This window comes from Pseudophryne corroboree, chromosome 1, assembly GCF_028390025.1.
Source record: "Pseudophryne corroboree isolate aPseCor3 chromosome 1, aPseCor3.hap2, whole genome shotgun sequence".
NCBI classification, from domain to species: Eukaryota; Metazoa; Chordata; class Amphibia; order Anura; family Myobatrachidae; genus Pseudophryne; species Pseudophryne corroboree.
In genome coordinates this window covers 669922176-669950074 of record NC_086444.1, presented here as the reverse complement: position 1 = coordinate 669950074, position 27899 = coordinate 669922176, and the positions used below count along the sequence as shown (strand labels likewise).

Genomic DNA, 27899 nt, shown 5'->3' with positions numbered 1-27899 from the left:
GGTACACTGTATTCCACAGGTAATAACATTGGAGTGTAGAGTAGGATCTTGATCCAAGGCACCAACAGGCTAAAGCTTTGACTGTCCCAGGATGCCTTGCACCGCTTCCAATATAACCCCGCCTCCGTGCACAGGAGCACATTGTAAGTTGGTGCCCTGCAGGCAGGACACTGGTGGTCATTCCGAGTTGTTCGCTCACTAGCAGTTTTTAGCAGCCGTGCAAACGCTATGCTGCCGCCCACTGGGAGTGTATTTTAGCTTAGCAGAAGTGCAAACGAAAGGATCGCAGAGCGGCTACAAAGTTTTTAAACCTACTCAGCGCTTGCGATCACTTCAGACTGTTCAGTTCCTGTTACGTCACAAACACGCCCTGCGTTCGCCCAGCCATGCCTGTGTTTTTCCTGGCACGCCTGCGTTTGTCCGAACACTCCCTGAAAACGGTCAGTTGACACCCAGAAACGCCCACTTCATGTCAATCACTCTGCGGCCAGCAGTGCGACTGACATGTTAGACAGTGTGTGAAACTACATCGTTCGTTGTTATAGTACGTTGCGCGTGCGCATTGCGCCACATACGCATGCGCAGAAGTGCCTTTTTTTGCCTAATCTCTGCACAGCGAACGAATGCAGCTAGCGATCAACTCGGAATGACCCCCACTTACAGGGAGGGATGCTCCAGCAGCCCTGAAAAGAGCTTTTATGAAGAAAAATAGAAGACTTTAAGGGCTGCAGCATTGGTATCAAGGGGTGGTCTTCTGTATGCCGACTGACGGGATCCCGGCGCACAGTATACCGGCGCCGGGATCCCGACAGCCGGCATACCGACACTAATTCTCCCTCGTGGGGGTCCACGACCCCCCTGGAGGGAGAATAAAATAGTGTGGCGCGCATAGCGTGGCGAGTGCAGCGAGCCCGCAAGGGGCTCATTTGCGCTCGCCACACTGTCGGTAAGCCGGCGGTTGGGCTCCCGGCGCCGGTATGCTGGTCGCCGGGAACCCGACCGCCGGCATATCGTAGTGAACCCGGTACCAAGTGTTAGATGTCATTCTGACATCTTATGCTGCAGCTCCATCACCTCCCCCAGCGGTGCTGTATACTCCTGCGTGGTTGCCGGGTACTTACAGCGGAGGGCTCTGGTCTACACTAGGGCACACACACCCGCCGCTGCTCTCCAGGATCGCGTGGCCACACCAAGGGAGGAGGTAAGAGGGTCCTCCAGGTGGGACCCGCTGCAAATCACGATTCGGCGCGGCCCTTAGGAGACGGACCGCGCGCGCTGGCATGGACACTGTGTTCGTACAGGGACCCTACTAGACCACCAGGGCAGGGGCACAGGTCGGTTTATATAAAAAACATTTGTATTATGGCCCACAGTACCCGGTGGTGAAGTCAAGCAAGGGGATAAGGCTCTGACCTGTAGCCCCTCCCACAGCCCCAGGCGCCATTTACTGCAAATGTTCCCGCCCTGGAGCTGCTCCTCTCTGCCTCCCTCACTCCCTGTCAGCGTTTGGGCGCCATTTATCTCATGCTGCGCTGATCTTGGGAATGCTGGGCTCTGTCACCTCTGTAAAGCAGCCTGCATCCAGCGCTGTGCATTTACAGGAAACTTGAGTATTTATTTAGAAAGCGTATTTAGAAAGCGTTAGTTAAGAAAGAGTGAATACATTCAGGAATTTTTTGTACAATTACCCTGTGATATACATCCAGTTTTACTGTGCATAGTTATATCTATTTTGCCATGTAGCATTACTCTGTAGTACAGTTACTTAGTATTTCTAGTCCAGTGCAGTTTTAGTCTTGTTTGTGATCATTTCTGCATTGTACATGTGACTGAGTGTGTGCCAGTAGCTGCCATGTGATCTCTATTCCGTGTATCCCACAGGTTTTGCTATCCCTATATTCTATACCCTGAGGGGGGCTATGTGCGTCAGGGTCCTATAGATATAGTGTTTCACAGGATATACTTGTTTGGTATCTTTCTCTGTGAAGTTACTGTCACCATATACCTCTTAAAAATTCCCTATTTTGTGCTCTGCTTGCAGTCACACTATGAGGGGTTTATTTTGCCAGGTATTCTGTCTGCTTAAATTGTACTTTTTGTCACCCTAGGGGTATGGTTACAACTAATGTCTACTATCCATGGTGAGGACTCCAGGGCTGCTCCTGCACCAGGCAGTGCTGATGCCATGGATGGTCCTGAAGAAAATGTAGCAGCTGAGGGTTCCAGTTCTGGAGTCTCTGCACTCCAAGGTCAGTCGGCAGCACCAGGGGCAGATCAAGTCCCGCCGTGAACTACCTTCACTAATTTACTGACTACACTGGTAACTAGACTTACGCCCCCTATGGGACCTCCTGTGCCATTACAGTCACATATTGTCCCTGCAGTTAATCCGCCATGGGCAGATACTCTGTCTTCCCAGTTACAGCAATTAAATCAGTCTCTGGTTAAACAAAAGGCTAACCCTCGCCAGCCTAAGACCACGGGGTTCTCTAAACTGGTCATTAGTTCCTCACAATCCACACATGTACCGGATACTTCTTCCGATGAAGATGGTGCTTACACTGACCCCTCTGACACTGATCCAGATACTTCAAATGGGGAAACTCTGACAGAAGTGGATGTTCCTGAATTCTTGGAGGCCATCAGGCTCATTCTCTAAATTGAGGATGACGAGGAGCCTCCTACTGCCTCTAAGATCCCAGATAAGTTTAAACATCAGAAAGTAACTAAATTGTCTCTACCCCATTCTGACCACCTGGTTGACATACGTCAGGCATCCTAAGAATCTTTAGGAACGAAATTTGCACTGTCAAAAAAGATGCTAGCTCGTTATCCCCTCGCGGCAGAGCTAAGTAAAATTTGGGAAACACCACCTCCGGTGGACTCTCAGGTCGCACGCCTGGTAGTGTCCTCGGCTCTGCCTGTCACTCCCTTAAGGAACCGATGGATAAGCGTGTGGAGGGTTGCTTGAACTCCATTTACACTCTTGCAGGGGCTGTGCATAGCTGCCTGGGCGGCGAAGGCTATTGAAGCCTGAGTTCAGGAAGTTCCGAAGGCTAAGAGTACTTCCTTTCATGCCTTTCGGCCTCTAGGTAAGGCAAAGAGTCAGGCATACCGAAACAAGACTCGCTCTTCCAAACCCGCCAAGCTCAAACCAAAATGCGACAGGGCTGCCCGTCAGCCTGCTTCCAAAACGGACTAGCCTACCGCATGACGGCGTGGGCCTTCCCTATTTTTCTATTACTTTCTAACATATAGCTCCTGCTTCTTTCTTATTAACACATATTAACACTATAGTATGTCAATGGTGTGCTGCCCTAGGGTGGTTGGGCCTGAGCCGACTTTGTGGGGTCCACGCCCTGGACTTATACTTAGTATTAGGGACCTCCAGTAATAGAGCGACCGTGAAGTGGCCTGGAGGCTTATCATATTTTTTGCAAAATATATGTAACGAAGAGCTCTACATTTTCTATTATTATATAGTATACAGTTCTTGTTACTAACAGCCCGCAGAGTGCATGGGAAAAATCCTTTTGTTTTTCTTGTCTAGAAGTAACCCCTTCCTGCAGCACCTGAGGAGTGTTACCAGGTTGATTAGAGCAGTTTGCCATTATATGTTGCAGTTCAGAGAGGCATAGATGGAGCCAGCATTAGGAGGGCATGCTGGGTCCTGTAGTGCCATTTGGAGGATACAGGGGTGACTCCAGGTAAACTAGCTCTCAATCTGGATATATTTTGTATGTGCCATTATCATGTGGCCATACACTAAGCAATTATATGACCAATAGTGGATGTAATTATTATTATTATGCTGTGTGTGGGTTTGGGGAGTGGTACCCCCCCCCCCTCCCAGGTTTGGTGTGACTGGGCTACCTTGGGGCAGCACGCCATAATATTTATTTAGCACTTGTGTAACACTTTTATTTTTCCACTAATTTTACTATTTTGAGTATTTTACTAACACCCCCATTTTTGTATCACTTTCTAACATATAGCTCCTGCTTCTTTCTTATTAACACATATTAACACTATAGTATGTCAATGGTGTGCTGCCCTGGGGTGGTTGGGCCTGAGCCGACTTTGTGGGGTCCACTCCCTGGACTTATACTTAGTATTAGTGATCTCCAGTAATAGAGCGGCCAAGAAGTGGCCTGGAGGCTTATCATATTTTTTGCAAAATATATGTAACATAGAGCTCTACATTTTCTATTATTATATAGTATACAGTTCTTGTTACTAACAGCCTGCAGAGTGCGTGGGAAAAATCCTTTGTTTTCTCCATATCCCTATTGCCATGTCGCATCAGCAATACCTGCGGTTTGCTATTGGCAACCTACATTATCAGTTTCAGGTCTTACCTTTTGATCTCACCATGGCTCCTCGAATTTTCACCAAGGTCATGGCGGTTATGAAGGCTCTCCTCCGCCGTCGGGGCATCAGGATCCTACCGTATCTGGACGATCTGTTGATCCTGGCAACCCCACCAGAGATTCTCCGTCATCAGGAACTGACGGTCCAATTCCTACAAGCCCATAGGTGGCTCATCAAATGGAGGAAATCCTCCCTAGTCCCTGCTCAGACCATGGTGCACCTGGGAGCATTGTTGGACACACACAAACAGTGGTTGTTTTTGTCTCCGGACAAAGGTCCTGAAACTTCAGGACAAAATAAGACGCTTCCTATCTCAGCGATGCAAGTACTGGGCCTCATGGTATCGGCTTTCGACATGGTAGAGTACGCTCAATTTCACTCCCGCCCTCTCCAGAAGTTAATTCTCTCTAACTGGGACGGTCTGCCCCACCGGATCAGGACTCACATGATCTCCTTAACTCCGAAGGTTCGCCTGTCTCTGTCCTGGTGGCTCCAGGATCAGCGATTGAGCGGGGGTTGTCCCTTCTGGATCCCCAACTGGGTCCTTCTGATGACGGATGCCAGTCTGAGGGGTTGGGGCGCGGTGTTGGAGCAACACTCTCTTCAGGTGGACCAGGGAGGAATCTCTCCTCCCGATAAACAGTCTGGAACTGCGGGCAGTGTTCAAGGCACTGACACTAGCCCTGCCTTGGATTCAGAACAGGCCTGTTCAAGTACAGTCGGACAACACCACCATTGTGGCGTACATAAATCATTGAGGTGGCACTCGAAGCCGCATGGCACTGAGGGAAGTGTCAAGGATACTTCAGTGGGCAGAACGCCATCTGCCTGCCATTTCGGCAGTGTTCATTCCGGGAGTCCTTAACTGGGAAGAGGACTTCCTCAGTCATCAGGACGTACACGCCGGAGAGTGGAGTCTTCAACCAGAAGTTTTTCAACTCCTAGTGGACAAGTGGGGCCTACCAGATGTAGACCTGATGGTGTCTCGACACAATCACGAGGTTCCGGTCTTCGGAGCAAGAACAAGGGATCCTCAAGCGGTGTTCGTAGACGCATTGGCAATTCCATGAAACTTTCAGCTACCGTACGTGTTACCTCCAGTATCACTCCTGCCAAGGGTGATAAGGAAGTTTAAGCAAGAAGGAGGAATACTGCTTCTACTTGCTCCAGTGTGGCCCAGACGGCATTGGTTCTCAGACCCACAGGGTCTCTCGATAGAGCGTCCTCTTCTACTTCCACAATGCCCAGACCTTCTCATTCAGGGCCCTTGTGTCTACCAGGATTTGGCAGACTGGCTTTGATGGCATGGTTCTTGAAGCTTCCGTCCTAAGGGCCAAGGGTTTTTCTGAGACAGTCATTAAAACTATGTTGATGGCTTCGGCTCGGATTTATTACATGGTCTGGAATTCTTACTTCACATGGTATGCTGTTAAGAATGTTGACGTATTCATATTCAGTACTGCCAATTTGTTGGCCTACAACAGGGCCTGGACTTAGGCTTGCATCTGGCCTCGCTCATGGTTCATATTTCAGCCTTGTCTGTTTGGTTTCAGAGAAAGATTGCAACTTTGCCTGATGTTCATACCTTCACTCAGGGTGTTCTACGAATTCAACCTCCCTACTTTCCTCTGGTGGCTCCTTGGGATTTGTCGGTTGTTCTGGATGCCTTGCAAGAGGCTCCTTTTAAGTCTCTAGTGTCGGTGGACCTTAAATGGCTTACTCTTTAGGTCTTGTTTTGCTAGCTTTTGCCTCTGCTAGACGGGTTTCACATTTAGGTGCCTTATCCTGTCGGTCACCATACCTGATTTTTCACCGTGACCGGGCGGTTCTTCGGACCCGCCCTGGTTATCTGCCTAAGGTGGTGTCTTCTTTTCACCTTAACCAAGAAATTATGGTTCCGGCATTAACTTCTCCAGGTTTGTCATCCAAAGTCTGTCTTCATCCAAAGTTTCTCTTTGGATGTAGTACGGGCTCTTCGTATTTATGTGAAAAGAACGGAGTCAGTTCGAAAATCTTACTCTCTATTTGTTTTTTTTTGGTTTTCAAAAATGTGGCTGGCCTGCTAATAAGCAGACCTTGGCCAGATGGATTAGAATAGTTATGCTTATGTACAGGTTGGCCTTCCAGCTCCTGATACCATTAAAGCCCATTAAACTTGGTCTGTTGTAGCTTCTTGGGCGGCCCGCCATGGTGCGACTCTTGAACAATTGTGCAAGGCGGCTACATGGTCATCAGTGAACACGTTCATAAGTTTCTATGCCTTCGATACTTCCGCCTCCCAGGATGCTTCTGATAATGTTGATATTATCTTAAACCATAAAGCTATACCTTTAAATACACTTTTACCATGGAGCCGCTGCGGCCGCTAGACTTAATATGCACTCTACGTACTTTGTACGCTATTTGCGTACAGAGTCCCATACCGTGTACGGACTTAGCGTACAAACGCCGCGCTGGGGGTACAAAGTACACACAGCGCGTACACACTCTCGATATACTTTAAACCTTATTAGTAATGCAATGCAATGATATTATTACACTCTAAACCTTATGCAGCAAAGCACTGCAATGATGTTACACCTAAAACCTTATGTAGCGCTGACGGTACAAAGTACCCGCAGAGCATACACACCTTATCAATACACTTTTAAACCTTATACAGTTAGGTAATGTAATACGCTTTAAACCCTAGCAGGGAAAAGAGGACACAACACCGATTTGTAGTTAAACACTGGGCTTCGACACCTCAGCGTATATATCTGGAAGGGGATAACAATACAATTTATACACTACAATACAACAGAGTAAATGGCTACAGTCAATGTACATACGTGAGAATATTCGCATGCGCTTCCTGGTCCAGTCCTCCGCTAATCAGGTAGATAGCGTTAAGAGTCTTCTGACCGGCCAGGCAGCAACAGGCTTTTTATACACTACTTCCAAAAGCAATACAATGGATACTGTAATCCCTTTGTCAGAGATGCATCTTTACATTACAGGAGAGGTCATAGGTTGATTTGAAAAGGCGGGCGATGTCTTTCTCAACTGCTCTTGTGGGTGGTCTCCTCTGGATTCCCGCCGCATACATAATATACAGTAAATACAGTTTATATCTATATTCTACTTCTGCACATAACTATACGCAGGAACATGCGATCTTCCTCTAACCAACACCGGAATGTTACCCTTAAAATACCCTACAGCTGGATACTAGACATCACCTTATAACCTTAGTCTGTCCCTTCCTATCATGCAAAGGCGAAATCCCTTAGTCCTGGAATCATTTAAACTGTTGATACTTGCTGATGTGGTGCAGGGGGGCTATGTGTACAATGTGCACTATTTGGATTAAATATGTAATGTTTTGATAACACTCCATGCGCTCACAAACTCTGCCGTAAATACCCATACCACGCGCAGGACCGCGGGAGCGATCATACGCAAATTGCGGATATGTGCACGCACGGCGGAACAAGTGCACTCGCAGCGGGCATGTGTGTGTGTTAGTACGTGGTGTGTGTATTACAATATTTTTCGACTTTGACAGTCCACCCTTTGGCAGTCAACAATAACTGCCACTATCTAAACACTAAACAGAAAAATATACAATACAATATCTACAGGTGATTGGATGGTAGGAGGAGAGGTGTAGGTGGGAAATGTATGACCTAGTGGGATAGTAAAAGCATGTATGTATGAATCCATGTCTGAGGGGCATGTATCATCGTGCCGTATATGTTCTAGATAAGCTTCGAGGTATTGCGAAGTATACATTAAATCCTTCTTATCCCGTATTAAGGGTCTGTAAGTGGGCCAACAAACACTACCGAGCTCTTTTCGGCTTCTTGTTCCAACAAATGGGGTGCACATTTAGTTGATGATACATGGAGGGGGAACATATGTGAGTGCTAATATATATGGATATCACCTGTCGACTATGTGTGTCACTAACTGAAGTTTGTAGAAATTAAAATAAGACACATATCTAAAATACATTCACATAACATTTTCGTAATCATTCTTGGGTGTAGTCGATGTCTTTTCCGGATCGGTGTATCTGGGCAAAGGGGGAGACAAAGGAAAAATGGGTGAAAGAAACGGGCCATGGAATTCATTTGCAATCCTTATCATAACACTGTCTATATGGATGGGTCATAAATTAAATCGGCTGCTGTAACAATGCCCCCGCTCCTTAAACTCATCAATTTTGTGCCATGCTTGCGCCGCATCAGAATTCGAACACACCTAAATATCAAACCAAAAATTATGACGACTCCCAGGATACAAAGGAGAAACTTTCCTACACTCATAATAACATTTTGAGCCCATTCTCCTAATCCTGAGAACCAATTTCGTGGGTTCAACCATGAGACCCAGCCGGTCAGCTCATTACCCACAGGGGTAAGGGTAAGGTTGTGTCTCCTTCGGAACTCCCACTTCAACTGCAATATATCATCCATCTTTTGATCGATAATCTCTGTGGGGTCGTCAGTGCTGTTTGTAATATATGTGCAGCACTTCACACCATATTGAGTTGCCAAAGTGACACAGTACCCACCCGTCATGGCTGTGATATAATTGAGGACCATCCAATGCAGGATCAGTTCTGTCTTGTAAGCTTGCAACTGCCTACCCGTATACCTGAAGGTGTCGTCATACATCTCAGTGATATTATCTATCAAGTTCGCTAGCGCATGGATATACCTATAATTTATAATTCCTCTGGCAGTACGGGTGATGTCTAATGCGAGAAGGAATTGAATCCCGGTGGATTCGTGGATCAAATCAGAGGCTACGTGCTCTGTCCTATCTATGAGGTGTCTCTTGACGATGTGTTCATAGTGAGTATGAGTATAAGGAGCCTGAGCACTGCGGTGAACATCTTTCATCTTATCATGGGTTATGGTCATGACCTCTGGCAACACTCTTCCAACATAACACAATCCCTCTGAGTTCGGGGCAAGCCACTTATACGCCTTCCTCCCACATATGAAATAGGCATCATCGGGGAGAACATATGGGACAGAATATGACATTACCATATTACAAACTTTCCAAGTGAAAAACCCAATCCCTAGTTCTCCCATCTGTTCAGTACAAGTATCCGGCTGGATGATAAGAGCACAGTACCCTGGTGAGACTTCTCCAACCCACATGGTCTTGCTTCCTCGAGTATACCTATACCGAAAATACCTTCCACTGTTGGCTATTTGGCGTACAAGTTCAGAGTCTATGGGTATCCTATCAGCTCTGTGTGAAAAGGCCATGGTCTGGTTATTCCATGTCACCTCCCAATTTCCTGGTTTTCGGAAATTGGAAATGTTGAAGCATAATAAGGATCTATCTACATGGTGGATACTGGTGGAGCTTCAAACTAGGGGGCCTAGAAATATAAAATTTCTTGTCCACCGGTCTCCCACCCCGTAATTCGAGTACCTCATCTATTGCTAAAGGGTACGGTACTAATCCTGACTTGCTCTGACCTTGAGGTACTTGTGAGCACACCCAGCATTCTGTTTGGTTTAAAACCTTACCCACTAGTGAGTGGTAATCACTCAATGGATGACGGTCCATGTTGATATTAAGGCTGGACTGACATCTCTGGATGCACCCATCCTCAACTATGTTCTCACAATTCTTACAAATGCAATTTTCCTCAGCCAATAACCCTTCACAGTGTCTCCGAGCTCCCTGACTACCAGATCGTTTTCTGATACTCGCCTTTGCTCGAGTGATGTGTTGCTCTTGGAATTCTACAAATCCGTCCTCGCCATCAGAACCCATTCCAGATCCTTTCTCGACCTCTCTGGGACTCTCACCGAAACAGACTGTTCTGGTCAACAACAGGGTTAACAGGAAAACCCGGAATGCAGTCTCTTGGGGTAAGTCCATCTTGTTAAGGGAAGAGAAAGGAAACAAGAAGGGGGAGGAAAAGGGAAGGAGAGAAGGAGGGTAGTGGGAGATGGAGAAAATAATAAAAAAGAAAACTGGTACGACAACCGCCTCTTGGTCTTGTTGTTCTCCGCGCTCAGGTGCCGTGACAACAGTCCTGCCTCTCAACCTTCCCGGAACAGACACTCCAGTGATACGATGTTCTCTACACTCTGCTCTTTGTCACAGGTTCTCTCTGGGTTAGCGACTTCTTACAGTGGGACGAGTGGACCCAAGTCTCTCTTTCGGCAACCTTAAATGCTGTCGTGCTGGTTAGTAAGACTTGGTACGGTCTTTCCCACCTGTCAATGGGGCAACCTGAGCGTAGAAAATTTTGAATCATTACATAATCCCCAGGTTCAATGTCATGACAATTACTGTTCGGTAGGTCAGGAATCACCAGCTTTAGATTTTTGTTTTGATTCCTCAGCTGCTGGCTCATCTTACCCAAATATTTTTACAGTCACTTCGTTATTGCATTTCAAATCATCCTGGGGGTCTATCATTACATGGGGCTGTCGACCAAAAAGAATCTCAAAGGGTGATAGGTTAAGGGGGGACCTGGGAGTGGTTCTGATGCTGTACAATACTAGTGGCAAAGCTTCTGGCCACAACAATCCAGTTTCAGCCATCACTTTGCTCAGCTTGTTCTTAATAGTGCTGTTCACTCTCTCCACCTTCGCACTCGCCTGTGGGCGGTACGGAGTGTACAGCTTGCTATTAATTCCCATCAGTTTGCACATAACCTGAAAGACTTCACCTGTAAAATGGGTACCCCTATCGCTTTCAATTATTCTAGGGATACCATATCTACACACAAATTCCTGCACAATTTTCTTTGCAGTGAACATAGCAGTATTTGTGGCAGCAGGGAACGCTTCTACCCAATTGGAAAACACATCAATACAGACTAACACATATTTTAAATTCCTGCAGGGTGGTAACTGTATGAAATCAATCTGTATTACCTGAAAAGGGCCGTCTGTCGGCGGGATATGGGATGGTTCTGTTGGTATTGACTTTCCAATATTCTTCCTCAAGCAAATAAGACATGTCATTGCACTCTTACCCGCATGAGAAGAGAATCCTGGCGCACACCAGTAGGGTCTCACCAGCTTACACATACCCTCTTTACCCAGATGAGTCAGACCGTGTGCCGCCTCAGCTAAGCTTGGAAGATATGCTCTGGGGGCCACTGGCTTACCCTGTCCACCTGTGCAGAGTCCTGAGGACTCCTGGCCATATCCCTTTGACCTCCAGACCGCCTTTTCCTGTGGGGAACACAAATTTTGCATTTCACTTAATTTTTGTGTGTTGATGGTGTTGAATATCATCAGTGATGTGATATCTGTTTGTATGGGGGTGCTGGCTGCTGATTTAGCAGCTTCGTCTGCCCGGCTGTTACCAAGTGAGATTGGATCTTGGTTGTAAGTATGTGCTTTGCACTTGATAACAGCCACTCTGTCTGGTTCTTGTATCGCTGTTAGAAGCCTTTTTATGTGGGATGCATGCGCTACAGGTGTGCCAGCTGCCGTCATGAAATTTCTGAGGTGCCATAGGGCCCCGAAATCATGCACTACTCCAAAGGCATACCTAGAATCTGTATATATATTGGCTGACTTACCCTTGGCCAATTCACACGCTCTGGTTAAGGCGACCAGCTCAGCAACTTGTGCTGAGTGCGGTGGGCCCAGGGGTTCAGCTTCTATGATACCTCTGTCATCTACGACTGCGTATCCAGTACACAAGTTTCCCGAGTCCGTCTGTCTGTGGCAACTACCATCAGTGTAAAAAGTAAAATATACGCCTTCCAGTGGGTTGTCACTAATGTCAGGTCTCGCGGTGAAAGTCTGGTTCAGATACTCCATACAATCATGCGTGTCAGTATCTGCACTAAATCCTCCTTCACCATCATTCTCATCCTCCACCCTTTGTGCCTGTCCAGGCACACCCGGCAGATAAGTTGCAGGATTTAGTGCGGTGCATCTCTTTATGGTGATGTTTACAGGGGCCATTAGTGCTAATTCCCACCTTGTAAACCGCGCTGATGAGACATGTCTGAATTGAGCGGAGTTCAGCAAGGCTGACACTGCATGAGGCGTATGGACTGTCAGGTTGTGTCCTAACACTACGTCTTCGCTTTTACTCACTAGCAAAGCTATCGCTGCAACACTTCGCAAGCATGTGGGGAGAGACCACGCTACGGTGTCCAACTGTGCACTGTAGTAAGCTACCAGCCTGCTGGCATCACCATGTCTCTGTGTTAGGACACCTGTCACACACCCAGCACTTTCCGTACCGTACAATTCAAAGGGTTTCCCATAATCTGGCATGCCTAATGCAGGTGCCTGTGATAGGCACTGTTTGAGTCTCTCAAATGCTAGTTCGGACTCATCTGTGTGCGAGATCCAATCTGGTTTGTTTGAAGAGACCATTTCTTGCAAAGGTAAAGCCAGTATGGAGAACCCTGGGATCCAGTTTCGGCAGTACCCACACATTCCAAGAAAAGTGCGGATTTGTTGCTGGGTTTGTGGCAGAGTCATGTCGCGAATCGCCTATATTCTATCAGCGGTAAGGTGTCTAAGGCCTTGCATCAAGCAATGTCCCAAATATTTTACCCTGGTCTGGCACAACTGCAACTTATCTTTTGAAACCTTGTGTCTCGTATTAGAAAGGTGAAATAGAAGCTGTTTCGTGTCTTTCAAGGACGATTCGAGTGAATCATTAACACAGCAGTAAGTCATCTACATACTGTATTAATACTGATCTGCTCTCAGGTTGAAAGGATTGTAAACAGTCATGCAAAGCCTGGGAGAAAATACTTGGGCTGTCAATGAAACCTTGGGTTAGGCGAGTCCAGGTGTACTGTACTTCCCTGTATGTGAATGCAAACAGGTATTGGCTGTCAGGGTGCAGAGGGACAGAAAAGAAAGCAGAACAGAGGTCAATGACAGTGCAAAATTTTGCAGTAGGGGGAATTTGCATTAGGATGACAGCTGGATTTGGCACTACTGGGAATTGGCTCTCAACTATTTTGTTTATCCCTCTTAGATCCTGCACTAGCCTGTAACCCCTCCCCCCACTCTTTTTCACAGGGAAGATGGGACTATTGGCAGTGCTGGATGTCCTATCTAGGATGCCCTGTTGTAGCAAGCGCTCTATGACTGGTTACACTCCTAATTCCACCTCTTGCTTCAGAGGATACTGTGGGATTTTTGGAGCTATCCTACCATCTTTTATCTGCACTACTACGGAAGCTATATTCACCATCAATCCAGTGTCTTGTCCATCTTTGGTCCAGAGGGATCCCGGTATTTGTGAGATAATTTCCTCCACCTTGGATGGGCACCTGTCTATACCAGCAGAGTGTGACATTAGCCTTTGTGGGGTGTCTAACATATCCTGCACTTCCTGAACGTGATTCTCGGGTATATCCAAGAAGACACCCTCAGGAGTACAATATATGACACACCCCATTTTACACAATAGATCTCTCCCCAGTAGATTAGTCGGAGCCGATGCAGCTAACAAAAAGGAATGCTTGGTCTGCAAAGGCCCTATCGTAATTTCCGCAGGTCTACTCAAAGGGTAGTATTGTACTACTCCTGTTACTCCCATTGCCGAAATTGTTTTACCCATGGTTTTCATACCTACCGTTGAATTTAACACTGACCTGGCCACCCCTGTATCTACAAGAAAAGGTAGTGATCTACCAGCTACATCAACTGTGACCTCAGGTTCACTACCAAGGCTAGCAATCAACTTCACTGGCTGCAGACTACAGGTGTGGCCCAACCCCTATTGTATATTGTGACCCTCCCGCAGCGCGCTGGCAGCTACAATATGTGAGGGGGGTAGCTGAGAATTTTCAGAGGTCTGCCAGTCCCTCCTAGGTGGGTACCTCCTTGTTTCCCCTGCATGTGGCTCATAACTTCTCCTATGCGATCCCTGATCCCTATTATGTGTATTATAATGTGGTTCATATCCTGGTCTAGGGGGTCGATATACCTTATGTGTGCCTTTATAACTGCAGTTCCATGCAAAATGTCCTTCCTTCCAGCAGTTATAGCATACTACTACATGCGACTTACCATCAGGGGTCTGGGGTTTTGGCTGATGCGGTTTGGATGTAAGGGCATTTATACTTACTGTCATCAGCTTATCCCCCTGTGACTCCCTGTGCTTAATGACGTTCCGATCGTGCTTGATAGCGGACTCTCTTAATGCAGCCACCGAGATACCTCTCCAGTTAGGTAGAGTGGTTTGTACCCTTGTTCTTAATGTCTCTTTTAACCCGTCCATTAATACTGACACAGCAACCTCCCTGTGATGTACATTGTCCTTAATGTCCTCGATCCCAGTGTATCTAGCCATTTCCTGCAGTGCCCGGTGGAAATATTCAGATGCCATTTCACCTTCTTTTTGTCTTATGGAAAAGATTTTATTCCATTTGACAACAGTAGGGAAATATACTCCTAATTGCAGATTGATCTGTCGTACATTCTCCTGAGTGTACTCATCAGTGAGAGGTACTTCTGCATCTAATTTACAATCAGTAATGAATTTTGCAGGGTCAATATTGGAAGGTAAACATACTCGTAGCACTGTTCGCCAATCTTTGTTTGTGGGTTCGGTGGCGTTACCTAATTCTTTAATAAACCCCTGGCATGCGACTAGATCCTTTCTGGGATCGGGAAATTCAGACATAATTGTCCTCAATTCTGTCCGGGACCAGGGACAATGCATAGCAATGTTCCTGATGGGAGTGACTCCCTGAGCGTCAGTCTTCCAATTGACAGGATTTAATTCAATTACGTCATTCTGAGTTGACTCCACAATCTGAGGTGCTATTGTCTTTGCATAATGTATGGTACCGTACTTACCTGTGGACACGACCTCACTTATCCCTCCGCTAGGGGGCCTTAAAACTGATCTTACTGGTTGGGCCGTGCCCACCTGAGTGTTCTGTATGGTGGCTGCTAGAGAGAGTGCCGATATCGTGCTGGACTCATCTTCTTGCTCACAGTCCTGAGGAAAGTTTAAAATGGGATACAACTTGCACGGGTTAGCATTAGTACATTTATCAACTATACTCTTATCAGTTACCAATATGCCATTGTCTGTAGCCACTTTCTCCCCTACAATATACGGTGGTGGTGGTGGTGCGGTTGCCATCATTTTCCTGCTAGGTTTGGAACCTGCTGCATAATCTAGTTCCCTTTGCATATCGCCCTCTTGCTGCCATAAATTTAAACAATCTGTATGTCTAATCCTTTGTTTTCTGGATTTTATTAGACATATCCTACTCCTTAAATTCTGCAATACCTCTGGTTCAAAACTACCTATCCCAGGAAATGATGCTTTATCCCCCACAGTCATTCGTGTCCATTCATCACAAAAGGTCTCAGTGTGGGTACCATACTTCCCCCACATTACCAACCGAGCTGACCCCCTGGGTCTCAATTCTGCTGTCTGAACCCTGACTGAGGAACGTCCCTGTGTTGTGCACTTGGCTCCTATTGTGGACCTTTTTAACACGGGAAAATTTCCTAAAATGCTCCAAACACAGTAGTCTAACGGTGGAAGTCCTCAAAGTTCTTCCACTAACTTCTTCTGCTCCGAGTACCACGGATCCGCCCTCTTTAGCAGACACGTGTAGCCATTGCAGGCCCTACTTCGGCCTATATCCCCTGGGCCTTTAGGAGTAACTTACCGTACCCAGTGAATATCTGCCTAAAAGACAATGTTTACACAAATCACGCTTGCATGTGCTTTACACAACGCGTATGATGACGAGATTTACACACAAATATGCAAAACTTTGTATCACGTTGCGCCACGTATTGCTCACACAACCGTGCGGTCCAATTGTACCGCTTATAGACACTTGCTATCTATAAGTTGTAGGATCACTGGAGTCTTCACACTGTGCTCCAAAACAGCCGGAGTGTAATATCAAGAAAACAATAACTTCACAAAGCTTTGTCACACTCCGTTGCACGTGTTCACCTAGACCGTGCTCACCAAGTTCACCGAGTTTCACCGAGTTCACCGAGTTTACCAAGCGGGGTTCAATACATTCACACCTTTTTACAGCCCACACTAACACTCTATAGTTTTCTGATCAGAAAAATATCCTTTCCTGTTAACTGATAGCCTTCCCCAGAGGTAATACAGTAGAAAAGGTTTTATTTAAACGAAATTTTGGAAACCGAGCAATTTGTGCTATTGTAGCGTGGCTACTGTTCCGCCCCTAAACTAAACAATGCTATTGTATAATTTGTACTTAGCGGTCGTACTCTTACGCACGTTGCATAAACACGCGACCATGCGTATGTCTTTACGTTGCGTACGCAGTCCCGTACTTTGTCCGAGACACGTGTACAAAAACCGTACGTCCGCAATAGTACAAATCCCACACTTCTATAAATGTAAGCGATATTACCTATAATCGTTTACTTAACACAACAGTTTCTTTCTGTATAAACCTGTTTAACTAGGCCAGACTGTATTTGTGTTTTACGTTTACTTCCTTAATATTTATTCTATATTTTAACTAAATAGCAACAAATTTCTCCGTACAGGTCTAAATGAATCTAGTAATCAGTACTTATGGCAACAATGCGAGCAGGTATACAAATACAAAGTACAGGTGTATGCTTTTGTTGTGTGCGCATTTGGCGCCAAAATAGAAATTCACAGACCTTTAAAAAAAAAAAAATGAATAGCTTTGCGTATTTACTTTCCGGGTCCCACCAGCATCCCTACAAACCATGCAGAGTAGACGCCATCTAATCAGCAATAACTTAGGGTTTCCAGTGTATTCTACGGCCAGGAAAAGATTCACGTAGGATACCCTTCCGCCGTTTTCTGATAGATAAAGTCTGCTTTAACCTGCTAGGCTGCGGGTATGAGGAAAAATCGGACGATGCCCCCAATTGATAATGTCGATATTATCTTAAACCATAAAGTTATACCTTTAAACACACTTTTACCATGGAGCCGCTGCGGCCGCTAGACTTAATATGCACTATACGTACTTTGTACGCTATTTGCGTACAGAGTCCCGTACCGTGTACGGACTTAGCGTACAAACGCCGTGCTGGGGGTACAAAGTACACACAGCGCGTACACACTCTTGATATACTTTAAACCTTATTAGTAATGCAATGCAATGATATTATTACACTCTAAACCTTATGCAGCAAAGCACTGCAATGATGTTACACCTAAAACCTTATGTAGCGCTGACGGTACAAAGTACCCGCAGAGCGTACACACCTTATCAATACACTTTTAAACCTTATACAGTTAGGTAATGTAATACGCTTTAAACCCTAGCAGGGAAAAGAGGACACAACACCGACTTGTAGTTAAACACTGGGCTCCGACACCTCAGCGTATATATCTGGAAGGGGATAACAATACAATTTATACACTACAATACAACAGAGTAAATGGCTACAGTCAATGTACATACGTGAGAATATTCGAATGCGCTTCCTGGTCCAGTCCTCCGCTAATCAGCTAGATAGCGTTAAGAGTCTTCTGACCGGCCAGGCAGCAACAGGCTTTTTATACACTACTTCCAAAAGCAATACAATGGATACTGTAATCCCTTTGTCCATTGGACACAGAGATGCATCTTTACATTACAGGAGAGGTCATAGGTTGATTTGAAAAGGTGGGCGATGTCTTTCTCAACTGCTCTTGTGGGTGGTCTCCTCTGGATTCCCGCCGCATACATAATATACAGTAAATACAGTTTATATCTATATTCTACTTCTGCACATAACTATACGCAGGAACATGCGCTCTTCCTCTAACCAACACCGGAATGTTACCCTTAAAATACCCTACAGCTGGATACTAGACATCACCTTATAACCTTAGTCTGTCCCTTCCTATCATGCAAAGGGCGAATCCCTTAGTCCTGGAATCATTTAAACTGTTGATACTTGCTGATGTGGTGCAGGGGAGCTATGTGTACAATGTGCACTATTTGGATTAAATATGTAATGTTTTGATAACCCTCTATGCGCTCACAAACTCTACCGTAAATACCCATACCACGCGCAGGACTGCGGGAGCGATCATACGCAAATTGCGGATATGTGCACGCACGGCGGAACAAGTGCACGCGCAGCGGGCATGTGTGTGTGTTAGTACGTGGTGTGTGTACTACAATATTTTTCGACTTTGACACTTCCTTTGGACGTCGGGTTCTTGCGCCCGCTATAGTGCATCCCCTCCAATGAGAAACTGCTTTAGGACATCCCGATGTTATTCCCTGTGGAATTTAGTGTACCCCGCTGCACAAAAGGAGATTTATGGTAAGAACTTACCTTTGTTAAATCTCTTTCTGCGAGGTACACTGGATTCCACAGGGGCGCCCACCCTGACGCACTTAGCTTCTTTGGGTTTGTATGGCATTAGCCGCTGGTACCTTCTCCTTTCGTGAGAATGTGGTTCTGTGTGGCTACTAACTGTTATTGTCTCTTTTCTACCTGCTACTGCATTGGACTGGTTAACAAAACTGAGCTCCTGTGCACGAAGGCGGAGTTATAGAGAAGGAAGTGCAAGGCATCCTGGGACAGTCAAAGCTTTAGCCTGTTGGTGTCTTGGATCAAGATCCTACTCTACACCCCGATGTTATTCCCTGTGGAATCCAGTGTACCTCGCAGAAAGAGATTTAACAAAGGTAAGTTCTTACCATAAATCTCCTTTTCTGCTGTTTAAACTTGTCAGTTTTCATTGCCACTGTAGTGGAATCCTCCTCATCAGTGATTTGGAGAATATGCCAAATAGCATTTATCAGGGCAGGGACATCTACCATTAAGGAAGCGTCCTTGTCTGCAACACAGGAGTCAGTGTCAGACAGGACTGCATGCTCCCCCTCCTCGTCAGAGGAGACCTCAGAGAGGTTTGTAGATTGAGAGATGGAAGCAACCCGCTTAGATGAACCAGGGACATGTGTGTGACCCGAGGCAGTTTTCTGCCTAACCAACGACTGATTTAGTTGTTGCAGTTGGTTAGACAAATTTTCCGCCCAAGGCGGGCTTACCATGGGGAAAATTTGTGGGGGTAATGTCACAGGTGGCCCCATAGGGGGCGCAAAGTGTTCCACCAAAGTACCCAGCAGGGCAGTGGCTTCTGACCAGGGGCGTATCTAGCTATTGGCCAGGATGGCACTCGCCAGGGGCGTCGGTCAAGGGGGGGGGGGGGGGAGGTGCCGCCTGGCGGTGTCACCCGTAGCCAGGGATGGATTAATGTTCAGCACTGCTCACCATCCGCCACCCGCATTGCCCGCCTATGTATGCATCATTGCAGCACTGCCCACTGTAAGGTATAAAAGTAGCACTGTGCCTGACTCCTTCTCTGCTATACACACTTCTACTAATATACTTTGATTACAATGGGCAACGCTGCAGCTGTCACTCCTCTGTATGCTCTGTCCCCTCCCCGTCTCCTGCCGTGTCTTCAGGGACTTCCGCCACGTGCAGAAGGGACTTTCCACAGGAGCCGTTTGCAGCAGCTAGGATCAGAGTCTCCATTTGAGCCACATTGATATGGAGGCACGGGGAATGTGAGCTGGGACCTCTCTCTCTCTCTCTCTCTCTCAGGGGGCTGCAGTCCAGACCAGTTTTACTTTCTCCTCTTTCTCCCTCTCCGGCTCTCTTCCTCTGTTCTTCCAATGGCCAGATAATTTAGAAAGTAATAGAGGCAATAAGAATTTCCCCATTTGTGCCACTTTCTCTCTCCACATCTGTGCCTCTTCTACACACCATTATCTGTTCTCTTGCTCCCTTCCATTATCAGTGCATCTGCCGCCACTCCTGTATCTGTGCCTCTTCCACACACCATTATCTGTTCTCTTGCTCCCTTCCATTATCAGTGCATCTGCCGCCACTCCTGTATCTGTGCCTCTTCCACACACCATTATCTGTTCTCTTGCTCCCTTCCATTATCAGTGCATCTGCCGCCACTCCTGTATCTGTGCCTCTTCTACACACCATTATCTGTTCTCTTGCTCCCTTCCATTATCAGTGCATCTGCCGCCACTCCTGTATCTGTGCCTCTTCTACACACCATTATCTGTTCTCTTGCTCCCTTCCATTATCAGTGCATCTGCCGCCACTCCTGTATCTGTGCCTCTTCCACACACCATTATCTGTTCTCTTGCTCCCTTCCATTATCAGTGCATCTGCCGCCACTCCTGTATCTGTGCCTCTTCCACACACCATTATCTGTTCTCTTGCTCCCTTCCATTATCAGTGCATCTGCCGCCACTCCTGTATCTGTGCCTCTTCTACACACCATTATCAGTTCTCTTGCTCCCTTCCATTATCAGTGCATCTGCCGCCACTCCTGTATCTGTGCCTCTTCTACACACCATTATCTGTTCTCTTGCTCCCTTCCATTATCAGTGCATCTGCCGCCACTCCTGTATCTGTGCCTCTTCTACACACCATTATCTGTTCTCTTGCTCCCTTCCATTATCAGTGCATCTGCCGCCACTCCTGTATCTGTGCCTCTTCTACACACCATTATCTGTTCTCTTGCCCCCATCCATTATCAGTGCATCTGCCCCACTCCTTTATCTGAGCCTCTTCTACACACCATTATCTGTTCTCTTGCCCCCTTCCATTATAAGTGCATCTTCCCTTACTCCTTTATCTGTGCCTCTTCCACGTCCACCTCTCCATTATCTATACTTGTACCCCCCTCCATTTATATGTGCATCTGCCACCCCTTCATTATATGTGACGCTGTACCTTCTACATTTATCTGTGCCTCTGCCCCCCTCATCTTATGTCCCCCCTCTCCATCTGTGCCTCTACACCTCACCATATCTGTGTCTCTCCCCCTCATCTTACCAGTGCCTCAAACCTTCCCCCTTCCTTTCCCCTCCCCCAATTGGGGACAGGCTACTGCTGATCGGGGACCGGCTGCTGCTGCTGATCATGAATGTAGTGTCCTGGAGAATGATTCGTTCTTAGTGCAGTGCCACTGAAAAGGTTAGGTCCCTCTGAGTGCAATGCCACCAGTGTCGGACTGGGGCATGTAGGGCCCACCGGGGGAATGTAGTGGTAGGGGCCCATGTTTAGAGGTGTGGCCTGCCACCTCATTGGTTTGACTAACCATTAGTCAGGGCCCCTTCATAAATATATACAGTAAATTCAGCTGCTGCGTGCATGAGAATGTACCAGATTAATAACAGATTAATAACAGCATTTTCATGTAGAAAATACACCATAGTCCAGTATAAGGTAACATATGTATAATGTATAATTCAAGTGCACAGTCTGGAACCTGATCCTTAGAGCAGGAGGTGGGCCCCCAGGCAGTGGGGCCCACCGGTGGTTTCCCCTGTACCCCTGTGGGCCAGTCCAAGCCTGAATGCCACTATATATAATATACACACTAGTATAATGGCTGGACCTATTCATATCTCTGCCCCCTTCATCACAAATCTCAAATTCCCTAACTCCTAATTCCCAGCATTCCAGACGTGATTAAGGGGACTACTATGTTGTGTATTGTGAGTAAGGGGCACTTCAAAGCTGTGTAATGTGAATAGCAGGGACTACTGTGTGGAATAACGCAGAATAGAGGACACTACTTTGTAGTGTAATATGAATAAGGTTGCATTACTGTGTTGCGTAATTTGAATTGGTACTAATGTGTGGACACGCCCTATCCCCATGAGGCCACACTACTTTATGTTTGGCGCCGCACCATACTTATTTAGAATATAGGAGGGGGAGTGGGGGAGGTGCCAGTCCCTTACTTTGTCAGGGGCGCTTAGACCCCTAGATACACCCCTGCTCCTGCCTATGCAAGGGCTGCGGACTGACTTAGAGACACATGATAAGCAGTACAGAAACCATCATGTAATAATTCCTCCTCTGATAAATCCGCGGAGCATGCTCTGAATGATGCAGGAGCTTCTGCTGATTTGCCGCCCTTTTTGTTAGACATTGCACAATGTAAACAATTGGACTTGCACAGTACGATATATTGCCAGACAAATAACAATATTCTGTGGAATGAACAGATAAGGTATAGCGTGACTCTGACACAGATAATATACTAATGCATGGATAAACACTGTGTACAACTATGGTGGTCATTCTGAGTTGTTCGCTCGCTAGCTGCTTTTAGCAGCATTGCACACGCTAGGCCGCCGCCCTCTGGGAGTGTATCTTAGCTTAGCAGAATAGCGAACGAAAGATTAGCAGAACTGCTACTAAATAATTTACTGCAGTTTCTGAGTAGCTCCAGACCTACTCCTAGACTGCGATCACCTCAGTCCGTTTAGTTCCTGGTTTGGCGTCACAAACACGCCTTGCGTTCGGCCAGCCACTCCCCCGTTTCTCCAGCCACTCCTGCGTTTTTTCCAGGCACGCCTGCGTTTTTTTAGCACACTCCCTGAAAACGTCCAGTTTCCGCACAGAAACACCCACTTCCTGTCAATCACACTACGATCACTCGAGCGATGAAAAAACGTCGCTCGAGCTTGTGTAAATCTGCAAAGTTTTGTGTGAAAGTACTTAGCGCATGCGCATTTTTGCAATTTTTTTACTTAATCGCTGCACTGCGAAAATCGGCAGCGAGCGATCAACTCGGAATGACCACCTATATTACTTAACTCAGACGCACCTAGCCCAGGGTATCGAATATAGTGATAGATATACAGTAGCTGAAAAACACTGAAAGTGAAACCACACAGCAGTACAGGCACACACAATAAAGCTACATTGGACTAGTATATCACAGCACGGTGCAAAGACCGGAGGATATAGCCGACTACTCGTGCAATATGTACACAATTTCTCAACTGACGCTGTCTCAGAGACAGGTAGGATACTTAAGTGTAATGTAAATGCATAGCACTGTGTACAGGCGGCTTTACATGGGAGACCTTGCCCAGCAATCCCGGAGATCTGCTGCTGCTATTCTAGGCCGCAGATGGAACGCAATTTAATCGTTTGTCCCGCTAGGACATCCCTCTTACCTGCCTTGGCAGGGCAGGCTCTTATTGTCCAAAAAAGAGTTTTTTGAGAAATTGCCCCTTTGATTCCTTACTTTTTAGCGCATCCATTGTCAATGATATTTAGGACCCCTTTTAACCTAACCAAGGCACAAATTTGCTACTCTTTTTTACTTTGCTCCCAGGTCTGCATGAGGCCCATAATGCATAACATACTGTAACATAGTTTAGGCTACATTATAGACTAGTAGTAAACACATGTGTACATGAATGATAATATTGCATTCATTAAACAGTATTGGTTAAAAATAATGATCAAAAGGTGCAATTCTGCTGTGGCTAGGCTAAAGAAAGTAGACAGAGGAGTAACAGAAGTTCCTACTGCTAGTGCACAAGGACGTTCAAAGGAATCTTCCAAGCCGCAACATAACATGGTGTTTCTGTAAAGGGTCCTACACATTAGGCGATATGCCGCTGAGGTGCCCGACGGCCGATATGGCTGACAGGCGACCAGGCGGTGGGGGGGGGAGTAACGGAGGGAGTGAAGTTCCTTTACTCCCCACATCACCTAACCCCATAGCAATGCATGCTAATATGGACGAGATTGTCCATATTGGCCTGCATGTATAATAGGCCCTACACATTAGGTGATTTCACTGAATGACATGAACGTACTCATTCATTAATAAACGAGAACTCGTTCATATCGTTCAGTGTGTAGGCACCAATGATGAATGATGCGCGGCCCCATGCTCATTCATCGTTGGTGACGGGTCGCTTATACATGCAGACAAATATGGGCAATCTTGTCCATATTTGCATGCATTACTATGGGGCCGGGTGACGGGGGGAGTGAAGAAACCTCACTCCCTCCGTCACTCCCCTTCCCCCCCGCCACTGGGTCGCCTGTCATGTAGGGCCCTTAGGTGACCTAGCACCAACGATGAATGATGCGTGGCCCTGCATTGTTCATCGTTGGTGCCTACACACTGAACGTTATGAACGAGTTCTCGTTCATTAAAGAACGACAACGTTCATATTGTTCAGTGAAATCGCCTAATGTGTAGGGTCTATTAGTGATGAGAATGTGAGAACGTAGGTGTGGGAAGAACCAAAAGCAAAGGTGGTCATTCCGAGTTGTTCGCTCGCAAGCTGCTTTTAGCAGCATTGCACACGCTAAGCCGTCGCCTACTGGGAGTGAATCTAAGCTTAGCAATATTGCAAACGAAAGATTCTCAAAATTGCGAATAGAAATTTCTTTGCAGTTTCTAAGTAGCTCGAGACTTACTCTGCCACTGCGATCAGTTCAGTCAGTTTCGTTCCTGGTTTGACGTCACAAACACACCCAGCATTCGCCCAGACACTCCTCCGTTTCTCCAGCCACTCCCGCGTTTTTCCCAGAAACTGTAGCGTTTTTTCACACACTCCCATAAAACGGCCAGTTTCCGCCCAGAAACACCTACTTCCAGTCAATCACATTACGATCACCAGAACGAAGAAAAAACCTTGTAATGCCGTGAGTAAAATACAAATCTTCATAGCAAATTTACTTGGCGCAGTCGCAGTGCGAACATTGCGCATGTGCAATTAGCGGAAAATCGCTGCGATGCGAAGAAAATTACCGAGCGAACAACTCGGAATGACCACGAAAGTTTCTTCAGGTTGTTCAAAATGATTCTATTTAAAAATGTTCAGGAGACTATAATATTTAAATATGATATAGGTTGAGTATCCCATATCCAAATATCCCAAAATACGGAATGTTCCGAAATACGGACTTTTTTGAGTGAGGGTGAGATAGTGAAACCTTTGTTTTTTGACGGCTCAATGTACACAAACTTTGTTTAATACACAAAGTTATTAAAAATATTGTATTGAATGACCTTCAGGCTGTGTGTATAAGGTGTATATGAAACATAAATGAATTGTGTGACTGTAGATACACTTTGTTCAAAGCACAAAGTTACAAAAAATACTGGCTATAATGACCTTCAGGCTGTGTGTATAAGGTGTATATGAAACATAAATGCATTCTGTGCTTAGACTTAGGTCCCATCACCATGATATCTCATTATGGTATGCAATTATTCCAAAATACGGAAAAATCCGATATCCAAAATACTTCTGGTTCCAAGCATTTTGGATAAGGGATACTCAACCTGTATATAAATGTTTGTTGGATTTACTATGAATTTTTTATAATTTTTTGCTTGGAAAAAAATAAATAAATGTGGGTTTCTAACAAATATTGGGGGTCATTCTGAGTTGATCGCGCACTAGCTATTTTTTGCAGCGCTGCGAACAGATAGTCGCCACCTATAGGGGAGTGTATGTTTGCTTTGCAAGTGTGAGATCGCATGTGCAGCCGAGCGGTACAAAAAAGTTTTCTGCAGTTTCTGAGTAGCTCAGAACTTACTCAGCCGCTGTGATCACTTCAGCCTGTCCGGGACCAGAAATTGACATCAGACACCCGCCCTGCAAATGCTTGGACATGCCTGCGTTTTTCCAAACACTCCCAGAAAACGGTCAGATGACACCCACAAACGCCCTCTTCCTGTCAATCTCCTTGCGATCGGCTGTGCGAATGGATTCTTCGGAAAATCCATCGCTCAGCAGCGATCCACTTTGCACCCGTACTACGCGCCTGCGCATTGCAGTGCATATGCATGCGCAGTTCGGACCTGATCGCATCGCAGCGAAAAAACCTAGCATGCGATCAGGTCGGAATGACCGCCCTTGTCATATGTTCATTAGGTACTCCTTGAGATTTAGAGTATATACCTGTGCAGTTGTAAGCAAACAACACAAATTTTGGGTTTACAATTTACAAAAGCACACCCTTTTTTAAGTGCACAAATTGTATAGAGCTGCTCACCATATTATCCCCAGGTGTTACCTGTTGTATGCAAAAAGCTCTAGATATATTATTCTTTCCTCTTCATTTGTCGCTCTTTTTGATCTCTGGTGATGTTGAAGGAGTCTATCCCTATCATATGACAGGGTCTCATAATACTTTAGGAATGGTCTGGTTATGTCACACTGGCCTCCTGTAAAATGAAATACGTATACAAGTTACATGCTTCACAATATATATCATCCCTAATTTTCCCTAATTCCATAATGTATCATATTAAAAGGAAACTAAACCTGAAAATACTGTCTGATGTTTTAATGTTTTGTCTTCATCTATTTGCATGAACAGTAAAAGGCTGAGAGGAGGAAGATCTTACCGAGGGTGAGTCTCCAGCTTTATGGAACTCCAACCACTAGTACTATAAAGTAGGGTCAGTGCTAAGTGATTGCCAGTGTTACTTGTACCACGACTGTACGGCATGCTCCTGTAAATGTCCTCTGTCTACTGACCTTGACGTGGATTACTGACCTGACATCTCTTGCATCTGATCACTTGCATATTGATTACCATGTACAGAACTTTCAATAATACCCAATCTTGCTTTGCCTGACCCTTGCTATCTGATAAATTACTGTTCCAAACTTTGAACCGGAATAAGGCTAAGGGCCTAATTCAGATTTGTATGTATACCTGATGGTTTACGTACAGATCCGATGGTGTGGACTCTGCGCAGATGTATGAGCAGGTATGCGCATATGCAAAATGGAATTTGCGATATCGGTTGCACCCGTCAGCTGCAGCATAATTGACATACTGCGGCATTTGGGGGGTGGCACGCGGCACCATTCTTCAAAATGGGTCGTTACAGACGTTTTAAATGTATGACGGGTCCAGGGTCTGCGTTAATGGGCGCAGACTTACTGGACCCCGGTGTCCGGCTCCAGTACTTAAAAACATTGTGAATCACGACCAATGGTTGCCATGGTGATCTGTGGCTGTATCCTCAGACGAAGCACTCGGATCTTGCAAATACATGCAGGAGGCATCTATTTCCTACAGATTAATTTGTATTTTATTTGAACGGAATTGCACAACAGCTTCCTTGTGTCTGTGCAGTTCCATATAAACATGAATTAGACCCATAGTGCCTCCCTGCTCCTGCTGATTTAAATCATCTGTACACCCTTGTCTGCCATGTACCAAATCATGGATTGTCCAACCATGAGCCAATACATTGCTTGGTTATGGATCAATGGGTCGATAGTCAGAAGGTCAACAATGTCTAAGTCGACACCATGGTTGACCTGGACAAGGTCAACATGGTGGAAAGTTCAACAGGGTTGACATGGAAATGGTCGACTCATGAAAAGGTCGCCATGGCTGTTTAATTTTTTTTGGTGTCAAACTGTTCCTTTCAGCACGTGGACTCCCAATTTGTACACCGCATCCCCTCGCATAGCTCGCTTCGCTCCCAGGTTACTATTCTGAATTGTAGTCCACGTGGATAGTAAAGTATGAAAAAAATTCCACAAATCTCCTTTTCATGTGTCGACCATTATCATGTCGACCATATGAATGTTGAACATTTGGTGTTAGCCTATTGCTTGCTGACTTTTTCACTGTTGACCAATCATCCAGATAATGTATTGTTAACCCTTTCCTATTCTATCAGGTTACGAAATAAACTATGCCACATCAGAGGCATTACCTATTCATAATCCCCGAAATGAGAAACTATGAGCTAGATGC

General features: G+C 45.9%; 1 protein-coding gene across 1 annotated transcript in view; it reads right to left on the bottom strand.

The window, feature by feature from the left end:
• Positions 1-27899, bottom strand: part of LOC134906534 (disintegrin and metalloproteinase domain-containing protein 10-like) — a 286183-nt gene that overhangs the window by 240641 nt on the left and 17643 nt on the right. The window contains exon 2 of the mRNA XM_063914722.1: positions 26193-26343. Within this exon, the coding sequence (XP_063770792.1) occupies positions 26193-26343 (151 nt within the window). The remainder of the gene's footprint in view (positions 1-26192; positions 26344-27899) is intronic.